The 23742-nt window shown below is 35.5% G+C and overlaps 1 protein-coding gene across 1 annotated transcript in view; it reads right to left on the reverse strand.

Annotated features, from left to right (window-relative positions):
• Positions 1-23742, reverse strand: part of LOC126753118 (UPF0047 protein YjbQ-like) — a 36539-nt gene that overhangs the window by 11897 nt on the left and 900 nt on the right. The window contains exon 2 of the mRNA XM_050464301.1: positions 20004-20976. Coding sequence (XP_050320258.1) covers positions 20004-20202 — 199 coding nt within the window. The 5' untranslated portion in view covers positions 20203-20976. The remainder of the gene's footprint in view (positions 1-20003; positions 20977-23742) is intronic.

Here is a 23742-nt window from a genome sequence, read left to right on the forward strand (position 1 = left end):
GCTCACATACATATACATACATGTCCATATATGAATGTAACATACATACATGTGTAATGTGTGGGTTTGTTTTTAGGTACACTAGGAATCAAATGATAGTATCAATTTCACCAGACGTGTTTTTAAAGCAAATCTTAAAAAAAAAACATGAGTAATTCATGCAATAATATTATTTAAATAATATTTAAATTGTAAATTATTATATCTTTTTGCAGGAATAGAAAGAAAAAGCACGAAGACGTTTTGTCAGGCTTCGAACCAAATTTACTAATATTTTAATGGAAAATTATCCCATTGACGCTTCAACTTTTGGTATTTTGGATTCCAAAATTGAACACAAATGCTCAATTGCATTCAAATGTGAATGAGCTGACCAGTTCCGTTTTTCGATTAAGCTTTCTTCAATAAAACGAGTAACCAGGCGAAAGGTGTGTGTGGCGTCGTTAGATAATGAAAGATAATGTCTACCGAAGGGTGCAGTGTAAATTGCCGACTAAAATTACTCGCGCACTCCTTCGGCCATTGAATTGGATTGCAACTCTGTCCTCATTTCTCTTCGGATTAGACATAGCCTTTACCGTAGTCCAAAGCTTACTCACACAGGACTTCAGGTGCTCTATCCCTTTTGTCCGGTTTTTTTGATTTATCATTCCCCGAATCTCCAAATTGAGATTCTTTCTTCGGGGATCACAGAGATCGGTATGGCGTACGGTGTCGCGTTCATTAGCTAAAACAGCTGCTTCGGCTGGGAAATTCTTCCAGACGAAGCGAGCAGTAGCTGCTGCGATCATTTTGCGAAATTGACGTTCGCCAACGATTATGTCCATAGGAATGGGTAAAGCGGTGAAGATGCTGTCGCTAAATTCTGTGAAGCCGACCCAGTTACCTTTGTTAAAGTCAACGTAGGTGCGGTTGTCCACAGATATAAAGTCATAAAGGTTTCTCGATCGAGATAATTATGGGCAGATGGTTTGATGAGAGAGTTAGCATAGGTCGCCAGGTTATGCTATTTATCAGACCAACCCTAGCGTGGTAATATCGGGCGAGCTATTACAGGTGCTTATAATTCTAATGGGGCCTTCGTCATTCATTGTGTTCTGCCAGCTCCATACCCCTGTCAGCAACTTTTCTTCGTATAAGTCGCTCAGCAAGTATAGAAATTAGGCTTAGGACCTCCACCGTATAGTTTTGTATGTCTTACTTTTCTTGAAGTTTTCAAAAATCTTACATAAACCGAAAATATTCCATTTTTCAGATATTTTTTGATACGTTTCACCTCTCTTCCTATCTTCTACAATTAAGTTCCGAATTCTTCAGTTATACCTTGATTGAAAGGAACTAAAACTAAAATTATACTTTCATTTGACGCGCACTCATAGGCTTACCTGCGAAGGCTCGACTCTCAATCGAGCAAATATTTTTTGTGTATAAATAATAAATGCAAATTTTACTCCATTTCATAACGGTGCATCTTCATGATATGCTTTAATATAATTATACTTTCATTTGACGCCTTGTGTAGTTACATATGCCCTCCTAAATAGTTAAATGCATTATACATATCCTAATGCGTTTGTAAATGCGACAGTAGACAAACGACAATGAGACTAAACTAAGTGCCATAAACCAAAGTATTGATTCCATAGACTGGTGGAAAGATTTACGGTAGTACAAGTATAATACTCTTGCTGAGGATCTTAGTGCACAAAACTAATTTTGACTGGGATGTAGAATATCATCCCACGATTTCGGGTTTAAAATGGGTATTTACGGATAGAGAAGGTTCTCCAGATTAACTGACTTATTGTTTTTGAGATATTTGCATTTAAGGTTTAAAAATTCAACAATTTAGAGTGAGTATTTAGTTTATATTTAATTTTTTTCACCAAATCGCCGACCAAAAATTTTAAGTGATTAAATTACATTAAATCTATTCATTAATCTAAACTTTTCTAACTGTCATTGAAGATTTATAAAACAGCTGTTTTTAACATTCAAAAATTCACATCGTTTAATATTTATTAAAAGAAAATATTGTAATATTTTACTTCGTTATAAAAGTCATCTTGTTTTAAATATTTTTCATTTAATGAAAATAATGGACGCAGTCTTTGATTTAAGAAGTCGATTTCCAGGTGAATTCAGATGCATTATTTTTAATTTATTTGTTTGTTTACTATTTTTTCTCTTGCATTGTGTAAATCAGCTGTGATAATGTGATAAATTTCACTACTTACAAACAGATGGCGCTAAATCAGCGTAGGGAGATTTCGGCAAGTTTAGCTTCAAATCTCGTCGGTGACAAGTTTAACAAGTGTCATTCTTGTATGGAAATCTTGTTAAATCTAATAGAATAGAGAGATAATCCGCTCAACAGCCCGAATCTCGTGATTAAGTGTCGGTCGGAACATGGTATAAGGCACACACTGTGATAGCTTCATATTATTATTGTGGTTTTTACATGATAATAATGATAATGGTATGAGTCGAGTAATGTGGAATCAAAAAAACAATTCTTGACAGACTTTTTGGCAGCAATTGCTTACAGGGTTCAAAATCTCGTGCGCGTAATACCCACTGGCATTTTAAACGTTTTATGTGACGAGCAATGACGGACGTCACTGGCACGTCAAGTGAGCCAGGAATCGACAACAACCGCATTAACTAGTGTTTTTGTACATTTTTTTCTTGCATCACTAGTGTTGACACCATGAGTAGCAGAAACATTACACTTATAAACGCCACCAAACACATATGTACATATGTATATGCATATATACATACATAGATATGTGTGTGGGTATCCCTGTGTCAAATGTTTGTTGCGCGGCCATTATTACTGCGGTTTATGATGTGTTGTCACTGGTGAAGTGAAGTAGGCGGGGATATGGCAACGACTCTCAACTGCGCTTATGAATGTGTTAACTATTTTTGTTATCAATAAAGTACAAGTATATGTCTATGTACATATACAAAACAAAATGAAATGGTTTAGCAAGCCGAAATGGGCTAAAAATTTGGATTTCGATTGCGAGGATAGTGTTAAAAGCAAAATATAGTAAGGAATTGCGGTTGTCACTATCTGCCGGAAAGACTCGAAACAACGAGGAAACAAGGTCGAACCAATGAACTAGGGATGAGGGATCTGAACAAATAGGGTTATAATGCTACGGTATCAAGGACACAGGTTGATCTGCGATTGACAGTCTCGTGATATTCGGTTCGCTGGATATACATATGTATTGATTCAAGCAAGTGTTTTCGGGTATGATTTCAAAAGTGAACAAGGCAAAGTAACCAAAAGGGTACTGTATATGTTTTTTGGCTACCCCGAGGATACTTGGTCTAAGACCGGAAGTCGTAAGCTGCCTGAGCCATATGTAAAAAATCGTTTCTGACCACTCCCAAGTAAATGGCGCTCAGAGAACGTTCCTTACTTGCATGAACTTTTACACATGGCTCCATCCTTTATTGTATAGAATATATGCAACAACAATATATGATTTACATTACCCGTATAATAAGGACCTCTTTATATGAAAGACTGGGCCCACAATTCTAGAAGTGATTCAGTCCGGTTCAGTTGGTTAGAGGCAATAATGTTTATAAAAGAAAATACTGATTACAACAACTATATACATATCTGATCTACTTACAAATTATTCAAATAGAATGTTTTTGAGTCGACAAGAAAGCTCTGAAGGTTATGGCTATGTTTGGATACAACATCTACTTCTAAGTTTTTTTGAAATATTTGGGCCTATTCCATGCATTTTTAAATGGGTTAATACGCCTTTCCACACTAAAAGATGCGTCCAGAATGGGATTGGTATGGCATTATAGAAAATTACGGATACCGTTAACTGATAAATTATTTCAGTAATCGTAAAATCATTTGTTTTTAGATCACATATAGATATTGTAATCAGGCTTTTATTTAAAAATTTATTGCCTCCAATCAAGTATACCGGACTGCACTGCATATAAGCTTACCTATACATCTATGGAAAACGTCAATTTACATACAAATGTAAAATGAATCGCAAAGCCTGACATTTTTTTGTAATCACCATTATTATGTATGTACATATATGTAAATATGTATTCTTACAATATTACACTCATTAACACATTTACAAATTAAATATGCACAAGAAGAATGCAAAGGTACATATTGCCACCTCACAATAAAACTTCCAGCTTATGCACATTCAGAAAGCCCAACACTGCAGCGGCACCCCTTCACTCCCTTGCATTCTTGGCGGCTGATGTGTAGTGTTTGTTGGCATTGTTTGCTCGGTGTATAAGTTTGTATAGACATGTGAGGCAATACATAATTCATTATTCTTTAAAATGGCATTTTCCAGATTCATAAACACATTAGTGGTGACTTTACAAAGTAATTGTCTATTTACAGGCTGTCAGTCATGACATAAAATCTAAAGGGAGCATTACAACACACCAGCAAATGGAAATGTACATCGCAACATTTTGTAAAGTTTAATAATTTCGCTCGCCTAATAGTTTTTGTTATACCTAATCCTGATTGAGAAAGATCTTCAGTTGTACATACATACATATGTATGTATTTAGCAAAATGATCGGAATTATTTGCGGATATATATCCGGTAATAATTCCAGTAAGATTTCAGGTAACTTGTTACTTGTTGCACGTCTACCTTGGCACTCTGAGGACTTTATGGTAGTATATAATAAAAATTTAATTTTTAATCTAAAATGTTGGAATAAAAAATTGGAAATATAATTTTCAATCCCCATATTTTTTTATTAAAAAATTCGCAACCTTGATTAAAGATTCTCGCAGCCGACTTAGAAGCATACATATGTATGTATGTAAATATTCTTGCCTTCGCCATTACCGATTTTAATTTACACATGATTCCATATAGAGAATGTTTTGGTATTAGTATATGAAAATCCCGCAAATTGTCACTTCCGTTTTGAATAAAGCAGTGTTTTTGAGATCGCTGGTATCTTAGTTTTTCACCACCAGAAAAAGTTTCCTAATAATTCTTAAAAAAGTTAGTAAAGGAAGTTTATTTTAAGTATTTAATATAAATTTAGAGGTCTTTAATTTTGATCGGTCAATTTGTGTGCAAGCTAGATGCTATAGTAATCCGATTTAAACAAACCCAGCATTCATTATTGGATAATGTTAGACCGAATAGGCCACGTCCAGCACGCAGTGAAGAAATTATAGCAGTCGTAGCTGAGAGTGTACACGAAGACCGTAGAGTCGATTCGGTGCCGTTCGCAGCAACTCGGACTGACGTATTGAATGACTTGGCGCATTTTACGTAATCTTAAATTGAAAGCTTTTGCAAGAACTGAAGCCGCTCGGCCTTCCCAATCAACATCGCTTCGCTCTATGGGTTCTTCAAAAGTTCCAAGAAGATTAAACGTTTTTAGGACAAATTCTGTTCAGCGATGGGGCCCATTTCCAACTCTACGGGTACAAGTAAAATTGCCGCATTTGGGACGACGAGCAACCTGAAGAGATTCGAGAGTTGCCATTTCATTCAGAAAAAAAAACGGTCTGGTGTGGTTTGTGGACCGGTAGAATGATTTTCTTCAAAATGATGCCGGTGAGAACGTAACCGTTAATGGCGACCGTTATGATAACCGACTATTTGATGCTTGAAATTGAAGCTCGTGGTCTCGGTGATATTTGGTTTCACAAGACGGCGCCACTTCACACACATCGCATCAATCAATGGATTTATTGAGAGAACACTTCGGTGAGCAGATAATTTCACGTTTTGGCCCGGGCGATTGAGCACCTAGATCAAGTGATATCGCACTGTGGGGATATGTAAAGTCTTAAGTCTTTGCGAAAAATCGCGCTTCGATTCAGGCCTTGAAGCAAAACCAGTTACCAGTCGAAATACTCGAATGTGTCATCGCAAATTGGACTCAACGGATAGCCCATTCTAAGACGTATCGCGGTCAACATTTGAAAGAAATCTTCAAAAAAAAATAAAATGCCAAAGAATGTTTTTTCGAAGGATAATAAATATTCCTCATTAAATTTGAAGTTTCTGTGCGTTTTCTTGAAAAAAGTAGGGAACCTATAAATGCATCCACCCTATATATGAAAGAAGAATTTTGAACAAGGTCAGTATAATTAAATGGATAACAATTTGAAGAAGATCATGCAAGCAACCCAGGAAATAAATGGTGAGGCAGAGCAGTCTTTGATAAGATATATGTAAATAAAGTCAACTTTATTACTACATCCGATAGCCTTCTCAAAACCCAATTGTTTACACTAAACGCATTTCAAATAGTTATGGAAAATTAATGCTTTTTAAGTGTTGCTTTCAGTCAGACCGACGATACTTTGAATCCAAATGATTCTTAACTTGGGCGCTACAGTCGTCAGATCTTAAATCAATTGAAAATGTACGGAAAGAGGTTAAAGTTGTTCTTAGAAGCTAAACTCCTTCTTTGAATAATTATTTAGTATTTACTGGAGACAATATGTTAACTCATGTCCGAAATTGAACCCAATATCTCCTATATATAATATGTATTTGTGTTTTGACACCAACGATCGATTTCTTATATGTTTGAAACTTCTTGATTAAGGAGCAGCATCTATAGGGCCATATGAGTGAACCCTTTTCCAGCTTTTTGCAAATTATTCTAAGAATGTAAATGCGGGTTCTTTCATAAAATAAGTCAAATCAAAATAACAACAAGTAAGGAAGAGCTAAGTTCGGGTGTAACCGAACATTTTATACTCTCGCATGATAGTGATAATCGAGATTTCATTATACGTCATTTACATATTTTTCAAATACCGTATTTTTGTAAAGTTTTATTCCGCTATCATCATTGGTTCCTAATGTACATACATACATATATTATACAGAAAATCAGATGGAATTTGTTATATTGGAAAAGACGATTTCACCCATATTTTGTACATGTCATCAGGGTGTTAAGAAAATATTACATACCAACGATCGATTTCCTATATATGTTTTTGTTCATAAAACTTCTTCAATTAAAAAAAGCCTGGGTGCAGGTATAAATTTTCTTCTGCCATTTCTTTTGTAAAATTTATCGATTTCTTTTGTTAGTCGGTTAAGGGATTTTCCATATGAGTGAACCGATTTTTCCAGCTTTTTGCAAATTATTCTAAGAATGTAAATGCGGGTTCTTTCATAAAATAAGTCAAATCAAAATGACAAAAATATTTTTTTATTCCACGTGTAAAATCATGATATCTCAATTTTTACTCAAGTTACAGCTTGCACGGACGGACGGACAGACGGACGGACGGACAGACAGACATCCGGATTTCAACTCTACTCCTCACCCTGATCACTTTGGTATACATAACCCTATATCTGACTCTTTTAGTTTTAGGACTTACAAACAACCGTTATGTGAACAAAACTATAATACTCTCTTTGGCAACTTTGTTGCGAGAGTATAAAAATATTTTATTCCACTAAAATCCCTCGTTAACAAAAGCCTAAACAACAAATATAAAACTGTTCTGCGACAATCATACTCGCACTGTAAAAGAAAATCAAAAGTAAAGAAAGCTTCCGCATTGAAGAAATCTGTTTCTGTCTTTACAACCGCAGATATCCTTGCAAATTAGGTTATAGCGCACTGTGGACATGTTGTTTTTGCAACGGCAAACATAGTGCTGTGCGATGTTAATGTAGCAATATGACCCAAATTAAATCACCTTCGTTAGCATATTCGTAGTGAAATAAATAAATGTAATATAAAGAAGACTGCAAGCACGCATCCGACACAGTATAAAAAGGCAACACGCACAGACAGAAGGAAAGCAAAGAGGTGAGTAGTCGGCGCATAATGAAATAGACAGGTGATGGGCTGAATGAGTCCATTGCTGGTTTTTGTCTCCACACTATGCAATCAAAACTGTAACACAGAACGCAAACTACTTCCCAATTGGTTTGCTTGCAGTGGGTACACTGTGGGTCTTACTAGTTTGCAATTGAATTTTGTGTGCAATGTTTTTTTTTTTACCTAATCTTACGTGTACGGCAACTGTTGGGAGTTCACAGAAGAAGTGAAATTCTAGCAATACTAGAATTTTCGATACGCGGGTTTGAATACCGCATCCTGTGTGGAACTAGTTCCGCAGGCTCAAGCCTAAAACTGTGCCCTCAAACAAATTCGTCTAACACACTTATACCTATAGTTCAACCCCGCGAAACAGCTTCTGCCTGGAACTCCCATTAGATGATGCTGATGACAACAACTAAACTAAATCTTACCATTTACCGAGCCTAACAGAGTTAGATCCCCGAAGTAAAAACCCTTTGGCCAGATAAAATGCCTGCAAATTCCCGAACATAGAACCGCCTGCTGTTACCGACCAGACTACAAACGCAACGAGCTTCAGACATGCATTAAACATCTTTCACGGTTCTTTGGGAGTCAAACTGTCATTTATAGCAGAAAAAAAGTCTCAATTATCTCGCAGATCTTGAGTGACCCTTGAGCAACTTTGTTCTGAATACTGTAGCAAGTCAAACCCTACCTATTCAGAATCGACCCGGATATCTAATCTATGGCTGCATGTAGTGAGTCTCCGCATGACTCTAACCACCTCTTTGCAAACTCTATGAAACGAATTCATTTAAGGGGGTATTCTTGTCTAGGATTTTGAAAAAATCGATTTTTTTTTTTGCATATCTTGAAGGTTTAGACTTTCAAAAATATGACCTTGGAAGGATTTTTCAAAATTCGACTTATTTTCGGAGATACAGCCGATTTTGTGACGTGGCGTCCGTGTTCTCTAAAACGCGTTTTTCTCAAAACTGACTTTTTCGGAACGATACCCACGATTTCTCAGGTTCTACTGGACCGATTTACTGGAAATTTTTATAGAGTCTTCTTTATAGGCTTGTGTATGGTTGGAACTAGCCCCATCCCCAAATTTTTATATTTATTATTTTAAAAAAATTCGAAATAGTCAGAAAAAGTGATCCAAAAAAACTTTTTTTTTCAGGCAGTCGCCATTTTGTGAAACAAATTTTTTTCACTTTTCCGTAGTTCCGGCCATTGCGACATTATTCTAGATTAATAATCTTTTTTTTTTTTTGGTTTCAGATAACTAGGAGGGTTGAAATCATGGGTATGGTCACGTGGAAATTTTTAGAGACCCCCTACTTTGTCAGCTCATAATTTTTGAAATTTTTTACTTTTTTTAATTTTTAATTTTTTTCTGTACTCTTCTAAAATTAACAAATAGCTAATAAAAAAAATGGATAGCAAAAATATTAATTGCCTTTTTTTTACGACACTTTAAAAATTACCTGAAATTCATGCTTCTAGACCAGAATACCCCCTTAACATCATTGTCCCTCTGATCCGAACCCGTCGAAACAACGCGTTGCCTGGATTATTTTGATGACATCTAACTTACACCTTGCTGCCCCAACAGGGTCTGGATAACCGGGAACAACAACAACTAAATTCAACCCTAAATAATAACCATTATAACCGTCTGAACTTCGCCATTTACACCTTTTTATAGAGGCATTGAACTGGTCAGTAGTTAACCGGTACGAGTTCAGTGAATTTGCTAGCCAAATAATTTTTCTGCGAGGGTTATAGAATTATACAAACATATTTATTTACATACGTATGCATATATGTATGTAGATGAGGCTGCGTGCGCAAAAATGCATGAGGAAGTGTTAAAACATAAAATACAGCACAAAGATGAACTATAAAACAAATTTTCAAACTAACTTTTGCATAAGTATATGAATACCGGGTTTTCCAAAAGCGATTATATGATTTCTAAGCGTAAATTGAAAGTTTGGTCTGGTGGAATAATCGGTCCGTACTTTTTTGAAATGCAGCTGGTGATACTGTTACTGTCAATGGAGAGCAGTATATAGTAAATCGATTATAACCAACTTTTTATGGCCACAATTGGAAAAAGTTAATCTTGGCAACATCTGGTACCAACAAGACGGAGCTACGTGCCACATAGCATGTGCAACAACCGAATTATTGCGTGAAATGTTTGGGGTTTCGATGATTTCAAGAAATTGTGACATTGAATGACATCCCGGAAGTTGTGATTTAACACCAACAAGTTGTGATCTTGTGGAATTATTTGAAGTCATTGGTCTTTAGCAATAAACCGGACTCTTTTCAAGCTTCAGAAGTCAATATTAAACGTGCTTTTCACGTTTCATATCACTCTTACTGGAAAACCCTGTGCTATGGTAGATATGTACATACATGTATATATATAAGTATATGTATATGAGGGCACATGAAAAAAGAAATATGTCTGCATATGACCAGAAGTGCATAACAAGCGACGGAATGACGACTTTCAATGGTTCTAAGGTACACACTTTGTTCACATCATTAAACACACATATACACGTTTATACACGTGTGTGTCTGATGTTAACACGTTGATGCATTTTTATTGCTTGCAGTGCTTTGCATTTTTCAACCACATTCAATTGAGGCCAAGACATATGAATATTGATTTCCATCCCCTCCGCAGTTTACCTTTCATTTCCTCCATTACCGGATTCAGCAATTGAGCTTTGAACAAGCCTCTTATTGGCACCTCTTTATTGAATATTAACTGCTGATCGTTTGATGGTGTAAACCTATTTCAAATTAGTGATTACATTCCAAACTACGCCAAACTTGGGACTTTTTGTTATTAAATTTAGTGCTGTAATTGGTTACAGTTTCTTTTTTTTAATTTTGTTTATACATTACAACTAGTTCAAATGAGAAAGAACTAACAAGCAACTTGAATATGACTTAAACGTATAATTACAAAATTACAAAACTACTATGAGAGGTATTGGCTAATTTGAAAGATCGCTGGGTTTGAGGCGTTTGAGTCGTCTTGGTGGTCCATCTCTAGAAGTTAACATGGCTACTTCTTCGTAACAATGCTGTAGCAATCTTGCACTATGTGCTGTTGCAATTTTTAATATTTCTGCGTTAACCGAGTTCACGCCTAGATCACGCTCTATATCAGCACATCTACAATACCAAGGCGCTTTGACAATTAGTTTTAGTACTTTGTTTTGAAATTGTTGGATGACTTTCTTACTGTTTTCGTTAGTAGTACATCCCCAGAGTTGTGCACAATAGCTCCATATCGGTCGGAGTATTTGCTTATAGATAAGTAACTTATTTTCGATGGATAACACAGATTTGTTACCGATTAACCAATTATAATTTTTGAGTCGGATGTCCAGCTCCTTACGTTTGTTTTTTACGTGAACTTTCCACCGTAGCTTAGAGTCAAGCGTCATTCCTAAGTATTTAGCGGAATTAAAGTATGGTATTCGTGCACCGTCTATGAAAATTGGTAAGTGCTGTATCTTGTTGTATGTGAAGACAATGTGTACAGACTTAGCTTCATTCAGTTTTACCTGCCATTTCTTTGCCCATTGTAGAACTTTTTTCACAGCTGTTTGGAGATTAGTAATGGACTCGTGTTCACTACTACCAACAGCAAGCAACGCGGTATCATCTGCAAATGTTGCTGTTGTATAATTGCCGTCTACTGGCAGGTCGTGCGTGAATAGAATATAAAGAAGAGGGCCCAATACACTACCTTGTGGAACTACTGCTTTGATTTCCCTAAGAATAGAATATCTGTCTTCTTGTTTAACGCGAAAGTAGCGATCTGATAAATACGATTTTATGATGTCATAATGCTGTTTCGGTAAAATCAGTTTCAGTTTCGAAAGCAGTCCTTTGTGACAAACTTAATCGAACGCTTTTGCAACATCCAAAAACACGAAACGTTTTATGAGAATTTTCTCAAAAAGCTTCGATATTATCGGTAGAAGTGATATGGGCCTGTAAGAAGATACATCATATCCTGGTTTTCCTGGCTTTGGAATCATGATACCTTCTGCAATTTTCCAATAAGTTGGCACATATTTAAGATAAAAAGCCGCGTTAATAATGTTGGTAATTTTTACTATACTTATTTGAGGAAGCTGTTTTAGGACCTCGGCAGTAATCAGGTCGTAACGGGCGATTTTTTATTTTTCAAATTTTTGATTTCCTCAACTTGTGCAACTTGGGATTTCTTCGCTTACTTGACTGGAAGCAGTAGGATAATTTACGTGTGTTTCATATGGGGAGAATATTTTGGCTAAATAATCCGAAAATACTTCTGCTTTTTTTGAGACGTCTCTGGCCCAGCTATCAGCACTTATTTTAATGGGACATACTTGAGTTTCTGGTGTTTGTAGTCTTTTACAACTTTTCCAGAGAGAGTAGTCGGAATTTCTTCCAAGGTTTAGGGACCGAAGATATTTTGCGAAACTTTCAATTTTAAGCCTCTTACTTTTCCGAATAAGATCTTTAGAAACTTTATTTAAAAATATAGTTTAGATTGGAAAGATCCGAGTTTTCATAACGAGTTTGATCCTTACGTCGATCATTCTCTTTAATTTAATTAATCCCTATATTATTGGGATATTGAGAGTCAACAGAAATTTTGCTTAATTCTGGTGTACTTTTCCAAGCTGCGTGCTGCATACTTGTTGTAAAGTGCAAAAGTTCAGATTCCAACTGGTCTGTATTTAATATAGTCATATTTACTTTCATAACATTAAATGATCATTCTAAAGTATTCCCAATCCGTACGTTTATTATACAAGGCCGCGGTTTTGTCTTTAAAGATGACGCTTTCACTATAGGTTAAATAGATTGGAGAATGATCTGAGTTAAGGACATAACACAATGAAAAAATCTATCAGGTCTGGAACCTTTTGATTATCTGATGGCCAATACGATGGTAAGCTCGTCGAAAATGCGTCACTTCCGGTTGACTTCAGTGCTTAGTAAAGTTCTCTCCCTTTTGTAGTCGTAAGCCTTGAATCCCAGTGCGTGTTCTTTGCGTTGAAATCACCACCCATTATGAATCTATACCTGTGTCTATTTATTAAGTGTTGGTACTCTTCAAATTGGATTTGATGCCTTGGAGGACTGTACACAGAGGTAAGTGAGAGCGGACTTTTAACTCCGTAAATAGTCACTGTTGTAGCTTGAAACTTATCAGTTGAAAGTTTTTCTTCCTCAAAATGTTTAATCGTATTTTTTATTAATAGTGCGCTTCCGCCACGGGCGCAATTGCTAGGATGAATTGTATGGTAAGTTTCATAGTTTTTAATTTTAAAGTAGATTTGTGACGTAAAATGTGTCTCCGATATCATACATATGTACGTCAACATTTTCCGAGTTTAATACAATTCCGATTTCATTCTTATGTTTGATTAACCCATTTGAGTTCCATAAAAGAATTTTTATAGATTTAGATATCTTTGGTATTAAAAAGATATTTTTCAAGCTTGCATAAGCGATTTTGTAGGGAAGTGTTGAATTCGTCTTGTTTGTTGAGTTTCTGTAAGATCTGTGAAAGAATACTGTTATTGGATAAACATATTATCATTATTATTTGCTTTTAAAACATGAGCAAAAGTAAATTTTTTTTAAGTTTCAGCTGTAATTTTAGAATCTTCTTGTTGATGACGTTTATTGATTTTCTTCCCGAAGCCTACAGGACCTTCTACCTTTTGGGCTAGACCATCACCTTTTTTGTGGCCGATTGTGTTAGCTCGTAGTTTTTGTAATTCTTTGGCAACAAGGCCTCCTCGATAGTTGGCTGGATGTGCTTCGCCACAGTTACAGCAATTAGGCTGCTGCTTCTCTGATTCCGAACATTCAGATGTCTTATTACCGACGCACTTAACGCATCTTGGTTGTTTGCCACAATAGTTTTGTGTGTGGCCAAATGACTGGCAATGTTTGCATTGTGGTTTCATCTTAGGCAGTTTTACCGATTCAATAGAAACTATTGAATTTAATATAGTTTTGGTTTCGTAAATCTTTTTTATGTTCTCCATGGGATCGAATGTTACCAAAAACATGTCGAGGGAAGTTTTAGTTTTCCACTGAAGACAATTGACAGCACTCAGCGCATTTAATCCTTGCTTTTTTAAGTCATCAATAATCGATTTTGGATCATAAGAATTGTGGAAATTTTTTACAATAACTCTAACTGGCCTAATTTCTACTCGAAAGTGCTTTTGATATGCATCTGTAGTCCTCTATGGAGAAAGTATTTACTTTGTATATTCCATTATTTAAGAGTTTAACGGTAAAATTGTTTTTTTGCCTCCGATTTTGCAATAGCATATAGTTGCTGATAATTACTGCCGTTGGCATCTCCAGACACCATAATTGGTGGAGGCCGCGAACTATTTTTTGGGGTAATCGGTTTTGATATGGCTTTATCTTCTTTTTTCGGAAGATCAGGAGAATACTCCGCTTTTCGTTTTTTTCTGGCCTTTTTTTTTAGAATCCATTCCGTTTCTCTAGCTAGTTCTTCTTCATCCGTTGAGAATTCAACCTTATTTTCCAAATTCGGAATATTCTTTGCATCAGTTGACTTGAGCTTTATATTTTCGGCTTTTAAAGAATTGACTTCCAGTGAGAGTTTTTTTTTACACATTTGTTCTCTTTCCTCTAGCTTTTTTGATAACTCTTCGATTGTGACATCTTTTTTGGCAGTTTTAGTTAATTTACCCCCTACTGGAGGTGGGGTCTTGATAATTGGCATAATTGATTTTAATATTTGCTTACAATTACATTCATATAAATAAATGAAAATGTAAACATAAAATAAACAATACTTGGCAACCATATAACTCAGTTGCCTTGTGAATAATTATTGATCTAAATTTTTGGTATACTTTTAGGCTAAGGTAATAAAAGTAATTGTTTGTGGCGCCAAAAGTCTCCAAAACAGCTGATATTTTTCTCCTCTGTGTCCGATAAAAAGTGATACCGGCGAAATAGCAAACCTTCCAATCAAAACCAATCAGTGGTTGCAAGTCGCTGCCAGAGATAAAGAGATGTTTAACTCACTTCCAGTGAGAGAGCAATTGCTAAATGTCAAAACCTACTGAACTTTGACAGCTAATCAAGTTCAGTAGGTTTTGACGTTTATCAATTGGAAACGAGCGATGGCCAGATTGAAATCTTACCAAAAAAATGTGTAAACGGAGGGATTTGTTGCATCGTTCAAGACCACTTATAAAAAATGTAAAACAATGAAAATTAAATAAATTTGTGAAATTCAAAGATATTTGATGAAACGTTTTGTAATTTGAAGCATCATAGTTTTATTTTCAATGGAAAATGATTGAAAACATTTAATGATTGAGAGCTAACAAGCTTAAATCCTATTATTGGGTATTGAAAGGACAAAAGTCAGTTGTTATAATATTCTTTAAAAATATTTAAATAGGTTTTCCATATAAAAAATAACCAATATTTAGTAATTTTTATTCGTACTCCATGTTGGGTATTGGGTTGATAAATGCCCAAAAATTGCTATTTTGTTCAATCTGGCCATAATGGAAAATGTTATAAAAAAACGCTAATTTTGAGGCGCTCTCACACTGGAATAAGTTTAACATCCCTTTATTCCTGTCGCTGCTTTTGCACTCCACTACACCTGAACACCACGCCTTGGACTCTTCGGATTGATGAACAGATTTTGCCAATTTTCTGCTTTTCTCCACCGAAATTATTTAATTTTTTTAGCACGCACAATTACTCACTCTTTTAACAAGCAGAGTTGCCATTCGGTGGTCACAATGTCATTTTTATTTTGTAATTACAACAATAAATAAAATAGATTTAGGAACACACCTACATATAGGGCCACAAACGATGTTCAAATGTTGAGAAAATCGAGGCGAATTGTTTTTGAAGACTTACATGATCTAGGAGTGTACGTAAGTGCCATAAATCTCCAAAAAAATAACTCAAAAACACTTTTAAATAAAATTTTATGAGTCAGAAACTTTTTTACCCATTTGGTTTACCAAATTCCCAGGACCCGCTCCTAGAAATCAAAATCTGATTAAGATCAGTTACTAGCTGAGTTAACAGCAGCGCACCAATCGTTTTCTTCTTTTAACAATTTGGCGCCAATTCGGGGCACCAAGTGTAGTCAGGTTTCTTCTCCACCTGATCTCTGCAACAGACTGGAGGTATTTCTCTGCTTCCCCCGGCGTGTACTGCGTCGAAAACTTTCAGAACTGGAGTATTTTCATCCCTTTCGGACTACATGACCTAGCCAGCACAGCCGCTGTCTCTTAATTATCTGCACTAAGTCACTGTCGTCGTATATCTCATATAGCTCATCGTTCTATCGAGTGCGATATTCGCCGTGGCCAACAACGCAAACATATAACTTTCGCAGAACCTTTCTCTCGAAAACTCATAGCGTCGACTCATCAGAAGTTGTGTCATGGTTTTTAAAAATTATGAATTCGATTCAATTGTATTTCGCATATATTAATATTGTTTCAAATAGCAATTAACCGTCTGAAGAACAAAAAGCGGCGGGGCCGATGGATTGCCGACCGAGCTATTCAAATGCGGCGGCGAAGAACTGATAAGGAGAATGCACCAGCTTCTTTGTAGAATATGTTCGGACGAAGCATGCCCGACGATGTGTGCTCTGTCCAATCCACAAAAAAGGGACCCCACAATCGCCGCCAACTACAGTGGGATAATCCTCCACAACATCGCACATAAGGTCCTATCGAGCGTATTGTGTGAAAGATTAAAGCCCAACGTCAACTGATTGGACCATATCAATGTGGCTTCAGGCCGGGAAAATCAACAACTGACCACATTTTCGCCAAGCGCCACATCTTAGAAAAGACCGGTGAACAGAGGATGGAGAGGTGGTGTGTCTCTTCGTCGATTTCAAAGCCGCAAGAAAGGAGCTGCATTTATGCCGCTACGTCTGAATTTGGTATCCCCGCAAAACTAATACGGCTGTGTAAATTGACGATGAGCAATACCAAAAGCTCCGTCAGGTTCGTGAAACACTCATAGTAATTAATTACAGTCTTACCAACTTAGCAAAATATATTTTTTTGAATGTAATTACATTTTCCGGGTACTTTTTTGTCACAATTTATGTATAGCAACTATCTATTTGGAATATTTATATAGCCCAGCATGGTAACTGTTTATGGTGTATTAAGTAGTTTCAATAAGGGAAATTATTTTTATTTTAAAACGTTAAATATTCCATTATATTCTAATATTTTATAAGATTTTCCAAAATATTATAGTTTGAGAAATAATCTTGACTATATTTATTCGAAATCAATGAAAGTGTTACAAACACCCATTCGTTGCAAGAGCTAAAATAGCCTTGCGAGAAATGTTGAGTCTGAATTTAATAATACTACAAATAACAATGCAAAGCGAGATTGTACTAAAACAAAACAAAAACGCAAATCGAAAAGTTAATACATAAAAGACATTTGAAAAGGCCTTGCCATATGCCTTTATCTCTTATACCAAGAGTTGTGCCACACTTCGCTCCACTGCAGCACAGCACAGCACAATCCGTAACCAAGCTTGACCTCAATTTTTGTTTAGTCGGTAGAATTAAAGAGCAAATTAAAAAGGACTAAGCAACAGCAGCAATAACAATCCCATATATGCTGTAGATGAAGACGGGCTGAGAGGGCAGAACTTGAAATAATATCGAAGCAACACGAAGTGCACGGGATGATAGACAACATATGAAAACCTCAATTTCATTCACTGCCGCGACCGAGTCGCACCGAATGGTTTTGGATTGAGTTGCGGAGCAAGTGTAATGAGCAAATAACATACATACATACATATAAACACTTACAGTCACAGCAATGTAAAACTATAACTAAATAGTATGTGAAGGCATAAATTTTAGGGTAAGCGTCTGCTCATAAGAACGAATATGTCAACACCGAAACAATCACAATCGATTAATAAAAACGGCGCTAAATTTCATATGTACGTACACACATATATACATATGTACATATGTCATGGACCCAGTGTATTTTATGTACGGACAGATTAGTGGAAAAAAATACGAAATCATATTTCGTATACAACTGAACACGATGACATGATCAAAGTGTATTCAACAAAGTGAAATAAGTATTTGGCATTTAATTTTCCTCTACGCCGATTTGATGTCTTCGTATATTGTCATTGATTTTAGGCTTACGTTTATCCAAAAATTCAAAATTTGAAATCCAAAAGTAAACTAATTTCAAATGAAAATTCTTACGCCTGAACAAGATTTACAAAAGGTTCAACTTTATTACGAAAATTCATGTTCTGTAAAGGATGTGTTTGGCGCGCTTCGCTCAACCATCATCCATCTTAAAACCAAGCATTCATTACCGAATAGACCACGTCCAACACGCAGTGAAGAAAATATAGCAACGGTGTGGTGTGGTTTGTGGGCCGGTGGAATAATCGGTCCATATTTCTTCAAAAATGATGCTAGTGAGAACGTAACCGTCAATGGAGACTGTTTTAGTGCTAATGTTGCGTCCGTTCCCATTCCCAGTCGTTTCTACGTAACCCGAACGGATCCAAATTTTGTTATCCTGTCAAGGACATCACTTCAAATTCCAAACAATTTTACGTACAGTAAAAGAAAACCCAATTGTAATCAGTAATGACCTTGCTATTTAAGACGATAAACAGGTTAGTGGATGAGCGAAAAATAGTCGTAGAGAATGGATTTTCGTATAGAACGCCAAAAAAAAGTTGTAGAAGTGTGAGTTCAATAAAATAAAATCTAAAAACATATTTTAACAAGCCTTTGGAGTTTTGGTACACAATTTTAATTTTAATATTTAACGTAAATGCAGACAAAAGGTTCAAAATCAGGTTCGGTTCAAAATGGTCTACATAATCGCACAAAATTTTAATTTAAATAAGCAAAATTGCCGCATTTGGGGTGAAGAGCAACCAGAAGCCGTTCAAGAACTGCCCATGCATCCCGAAAAATGCACGTACGCTGGTGGAATCAAGGACCGTATTTTTTCAAAGATGCTGTTGGACGCAACGTTACGGTGAATGGCGATCGCTATCGTTCGATGCTCAACTTTTTGTTGCCAAAAATGGAAGAACTGAAGAATACGGAAAAACTGTTTGTGGAAAATAATATAGACCGGAAATCGTAGGTATCTAGCTATTCTACGAAATAATATGAAGTAAAGTGCTCTTAACTCGTTTTTTATTTTATTTTCTTAATGTACATACAAACATATATTTAAGAATACACACAGAATCATATCGTTCCGGTGAATATTTTTGAAGTTACATGGAAATTTGAAGAGGCGTTTCAAAGTGTTTGAAAGTGAAAGGCCGGAGCAACAGCGCCTATCTGGAATTTCTATCCGCTCACAGTTTTGTATTAACTGACGCATTTAGTTCATTGCTGAACCTGGTCAGCCAGCAAAAATCATCCGGTTTCTATAACTAATTCAACTGGTACATAATAGAACTCTACTTTTTTTTTCTCATTTTCCGATTTTTTAGGTAAGTTTAAAAAGTAAATGTCTTTAGAAAGCAATAACAAGGGTCTCCTAGAACATGAAGAGCTGAACGAGAATATCAGTCATTTTTTGGACAACGGTTTTAATTAAGAAGACAAATTTCACTATGCAAAATACAAGTTGATATACTTGTCTCCTGATATGGTTAGAGCAATAAGTTAATGTTTGTAAAAAAAAGACGATGCATGTCACATAAGCTTGAAGAGGCGTTGTTTTTGCGTGTGTACTCCCTAATAAGTAGAACTAGTTTAGTTTATTTGCCACTTGTGAAGTAAATACTTCAACGACAACAAATCAATAAAGTCGGTTTTGGCTTTTAAGGAAACCTCATTACTACAAATCATAAAATGTTTTATTGCAATGTTAAACTGGCATATTTATGTATATATGGTAATATTAAAGTATGGTCCGAAGTGTGGTAGCTAATGGAAATTCTGTTCAATTTATAATATATTTTTTATATAAAGCACAAGAATATGTATTTCACATTCCGTCTCTTGCAAGAGTCTTTCTTTGAATAGTTAATAAGCGAAATTTACTTACTTTGCACGTGACACAATCCCACTGAAAACTGCCCTAATTCGGGCATCTGTCGGAGTATCTCTTCTGTGACTAAATGAACACCTCGATGCTGTGGTCGTAAATTGATTTTGCGTTGAAACCACGCCGAGCCAATTTGCAGGCCCGAACTACCGCCAACACCGCCACCACCTCCGCCACCACGGTGATTGGACGATGCCATTGTGCTATTGGACGAAGAACTGCGAATGTTGCTATTGCGGCTCGCACTAGTCTTAATGTTGTGGCCGCTTCTGGTGTTGCTAATAGTGTGCTGCTGCTGCTGTTGCGGTATAGTGCTGCTATGACTGCGTCGTCCACTGCGACTGTGTGCACCACCGCCGCCGCCACCACCACTTGCACCACCTGTTCCTGACGCCACACCAGCACCAGTGCCTGCACCACCACCTGATGACGATGGAATCGCCGTTGTTGTCGTCGTTGCCGTTGTTTTAGCAGCAGATGATGCTGCTGCCGCTGCCACTGTTACCACTTTACTCGATCGGCGACCACCTGCTGTCGGGCCTGAAGCAGCAATAATTGCTGGTGATTTTTTGCTTGTATTTTTCGTCGACGTTTTGGCAGTAAAGTCGCTTATAAATTATTACTAATTTTTTCACAACTCGTATACTTTTTTCTATCTTTCTATTAAAATCGCAACCAACCGATAATTTCTTGAATTAGTCGTTGCAATGCAACTAAGCTGACACTACTCGTTATCTGGCTTAAACTTTGAATTGACTGTGCAATTCGCAGAGCGGTTGTAAATTGTTTCCTGTGTATTATTTTCACCCAAATCTATAGCAGTGATGTATACTGCAGCACTCGTGTTTGGGTACACGTGATAGAAATATCTTGTGCTTTCTCGATTTATACTTTTAAAGACACTAAGCCGCACACGTTTCCACTTGAAATTATTGCATTCTGGTTACTACGCTCAAATCTATTGGGAAAGCACCTGAAATTAAAAAGAAATGTCATTCAAACCTTTACTTGTAGAACATACATATGTATGTATGTATAATATAATAAAGCTTTTGCACATATGTAGACGTATGCATAAAAACATATTTATTCCTTTCAAAAAATCCAAACTTGATTTACCCGAATTCTGTTTAAATGAGCACAAATACAAAAAGCAGGCTTAACTTAAAAATTAATTTATAATAAATGTTAACAAATAATTATATTTTATAGATCAACTGAAGCACACCAACTTTAAGTCAAAATACAGTCATTTCTTTTAATTAATCGTATTATGTTCTATAAGGTATCGGTTCACTTTGTAAATGTAATCATAACAGTTCTCACACCTGACACAGATTTTTTTACTGTACAAACATATATTTTATAAAATATATTTAGTAATAATCAGCTATTATCTTTTATATAAAATCTATTAACGAGGAAGGTAAATCATAAGACCTTTAGAATCCAACTTATTTTATTGATTGAAGTAAATAACTGACTGCTACCAGACATATGTATGTATGTATATATTTTATCAAAAATAAATTGACAAAATTATTAAGACAATACAAGAACAAGAAAAAACATTAACTTCGGTTGCAACGAAACTATAATACCATTCACAAATAAAAAAGTTTCCATAACAAAACTTGATTTTGATCGGTCAGTTAGTTAGACAGCTAAGTATGTACATATATGCTGTAAATGTCCGACTTGAACTAGAAAAGGAGGTGTGCAAAATTTCAGATTCATATGTATCTCAAAATCTGAGGAACTAGTGGGTAAATTTTAGAATAGCATTCGCCGAATTCGGGGTCAAAATGGGTATGTATGGTTAGTGGAGGAGAAGACAATATATGACATTAATATACATATAAGTATAGTTGCCACTCACTTATGATTTTTGAGATATTTGCAATTAAAGTTTAAAAATACAACTATTTAAAGTGCGTGTTTCTTTCATTTAAAATGAATTTTACACTTATATTTCTAACTTTTTATATACTACACAACACTTCATTAATTCCTTTCTACACGTTTATTTTATATTAAATAGTAAAGAAAATAACTTTAATTCAATATTTAACTTTTGTTCAATTATTTTTGTTTACAACAAAGGGGTGCATTCTAACAAATAATGACGTTACGTTTTCTACATATTTTACAAAGGAACTAAAACGGTAAAGGAAACAGATAATATGCCAATGGTAGGAAAAAATTGCACATTATTAGTTTTTCGCGTAGAGTTCTTGTCTACATTGCCTTCGGTCGCGCTTCAAAGCAAATAACCATGGCAGGTCCTACACTGGTCGATCCAACACCGGGATTTATAAAGCGGATGGAATTTTTTTATGAATTTTGGATTTGAACCAAAGTTAAATATTGAATTAAAATTAGTTTTGCACTATTTGCCACAAATGTATAAAAACGAATTAATGAAGTGATAAAATGGATATAGGTAAATGTATAAAAGAAATTATTGAAGTGTTAGTGGATATAAAAGTGAAAAATATATATATAAATCAAAGAAGCATGCACATTAAACAGTCTCCGAGGCTTCCTTCAAACTGAATATACCCTGTCCAGGGTATAAAAAAATGTGGAGTCTGATTTTGTTTACTCAATCTCTTTATGTAGGCGAGGGTTGTACCTATATATCTACTATGTATGTATGTAGGTCGTTGTTATTGTCACTGTAAAAGCTAATTTAGTGATAAATGATTGAGCTCGCATTCAAAATTTTTTAATTCCGTTGTTGTTGTTGTAAATTATTTAATTAACCCCACTGCCACCAAGAACCATTTCTCAAATTGCAGCGATAAAAGTGTTTATTTTGTGTTATTGTCACATTCAACGCTAATGCATTTCCAGATAAAAATATTAAATTACACATTAAAGTGAAATAATTGTAAGTTTTCAGCACAATAATATTTTACTTGGAAAAAATGTACCCAATTTAAGTAAACAGAGCTACTTTCGGTGGATGGAACCAAAAATTCGAACGATATATGACACTCAGCCATTCAGAACAAAACTGAGATTGAATAATTTCTAATTTTTTGTTCTTAATTTAAAATTTATGAATTTAGTGGTTTTTGGGTTGATATACTTCATATGTATGTACAGTGGTGTACACTTAAATAGGTTAAGTTAAACAGAAGAATGGTTCGCTTCAGTTTTGGGAGTGACCCTCCAAACGATTTTAAAGCGACTATATGCCCTGGGAATGATTCAGAATTAAGGAACTGGGGTTCCTTATGACCTTAATATCAAGAGAGATATTGCTTCGTCTGATTATTATTTGCTTTCTTCGATGGCACATGCGTCTGGCTAAGAAGTCACAAGACCACACTTTTTTGCATAGCATCAAAAGATATGGTATTCGAGCTTTGCCAAGAAGACTGGAAAAAGTTGTTACTATCGATGGATATTTCGAACAATGCATTTCTAAAACAGCGAGAACTTCAGTTGCCTAATATAATACCTAATATATAAAAGTTTTTTGCATATTCCCCTTCGGTAATTGATCATTTGCATCTTGTTTTGGTAAAATTATGGCTGTGCGCAAAAATATAAAAAAAGCATAAAGTACAAGTTGCAAGTTGCAAGTTGTCAATTAACGAAAGAGAATATGTAAAAAAAAACGTTATATTATATATTTTAGCTTCTAATGCGCTTTTATATCTGTAAGTTGAATAGGTGAAAGCCCATATGTAGACACTATAGCATTAACTAAAATATGATTGAAGTTTTA

Source organism: Bactrocera neohumeralis, chromosome 3 (assembly GCF_024586455.1).
Source record: "Bactrocera neohumeralis isolate Rockhampton chromosome 3, APGP_CSIRO_Bneo_wtdbg2-racon-allhic-juicebox.fasta_v2, whole genome shotgun sequence".
In the NCBI taxonomy this organism is placed as follows: Eukaryota; Metazoa; Arthropoda; class Insecta; order Diptera; family Tephritidae; genus Bactrocera; species Bactrocera neohumeralis.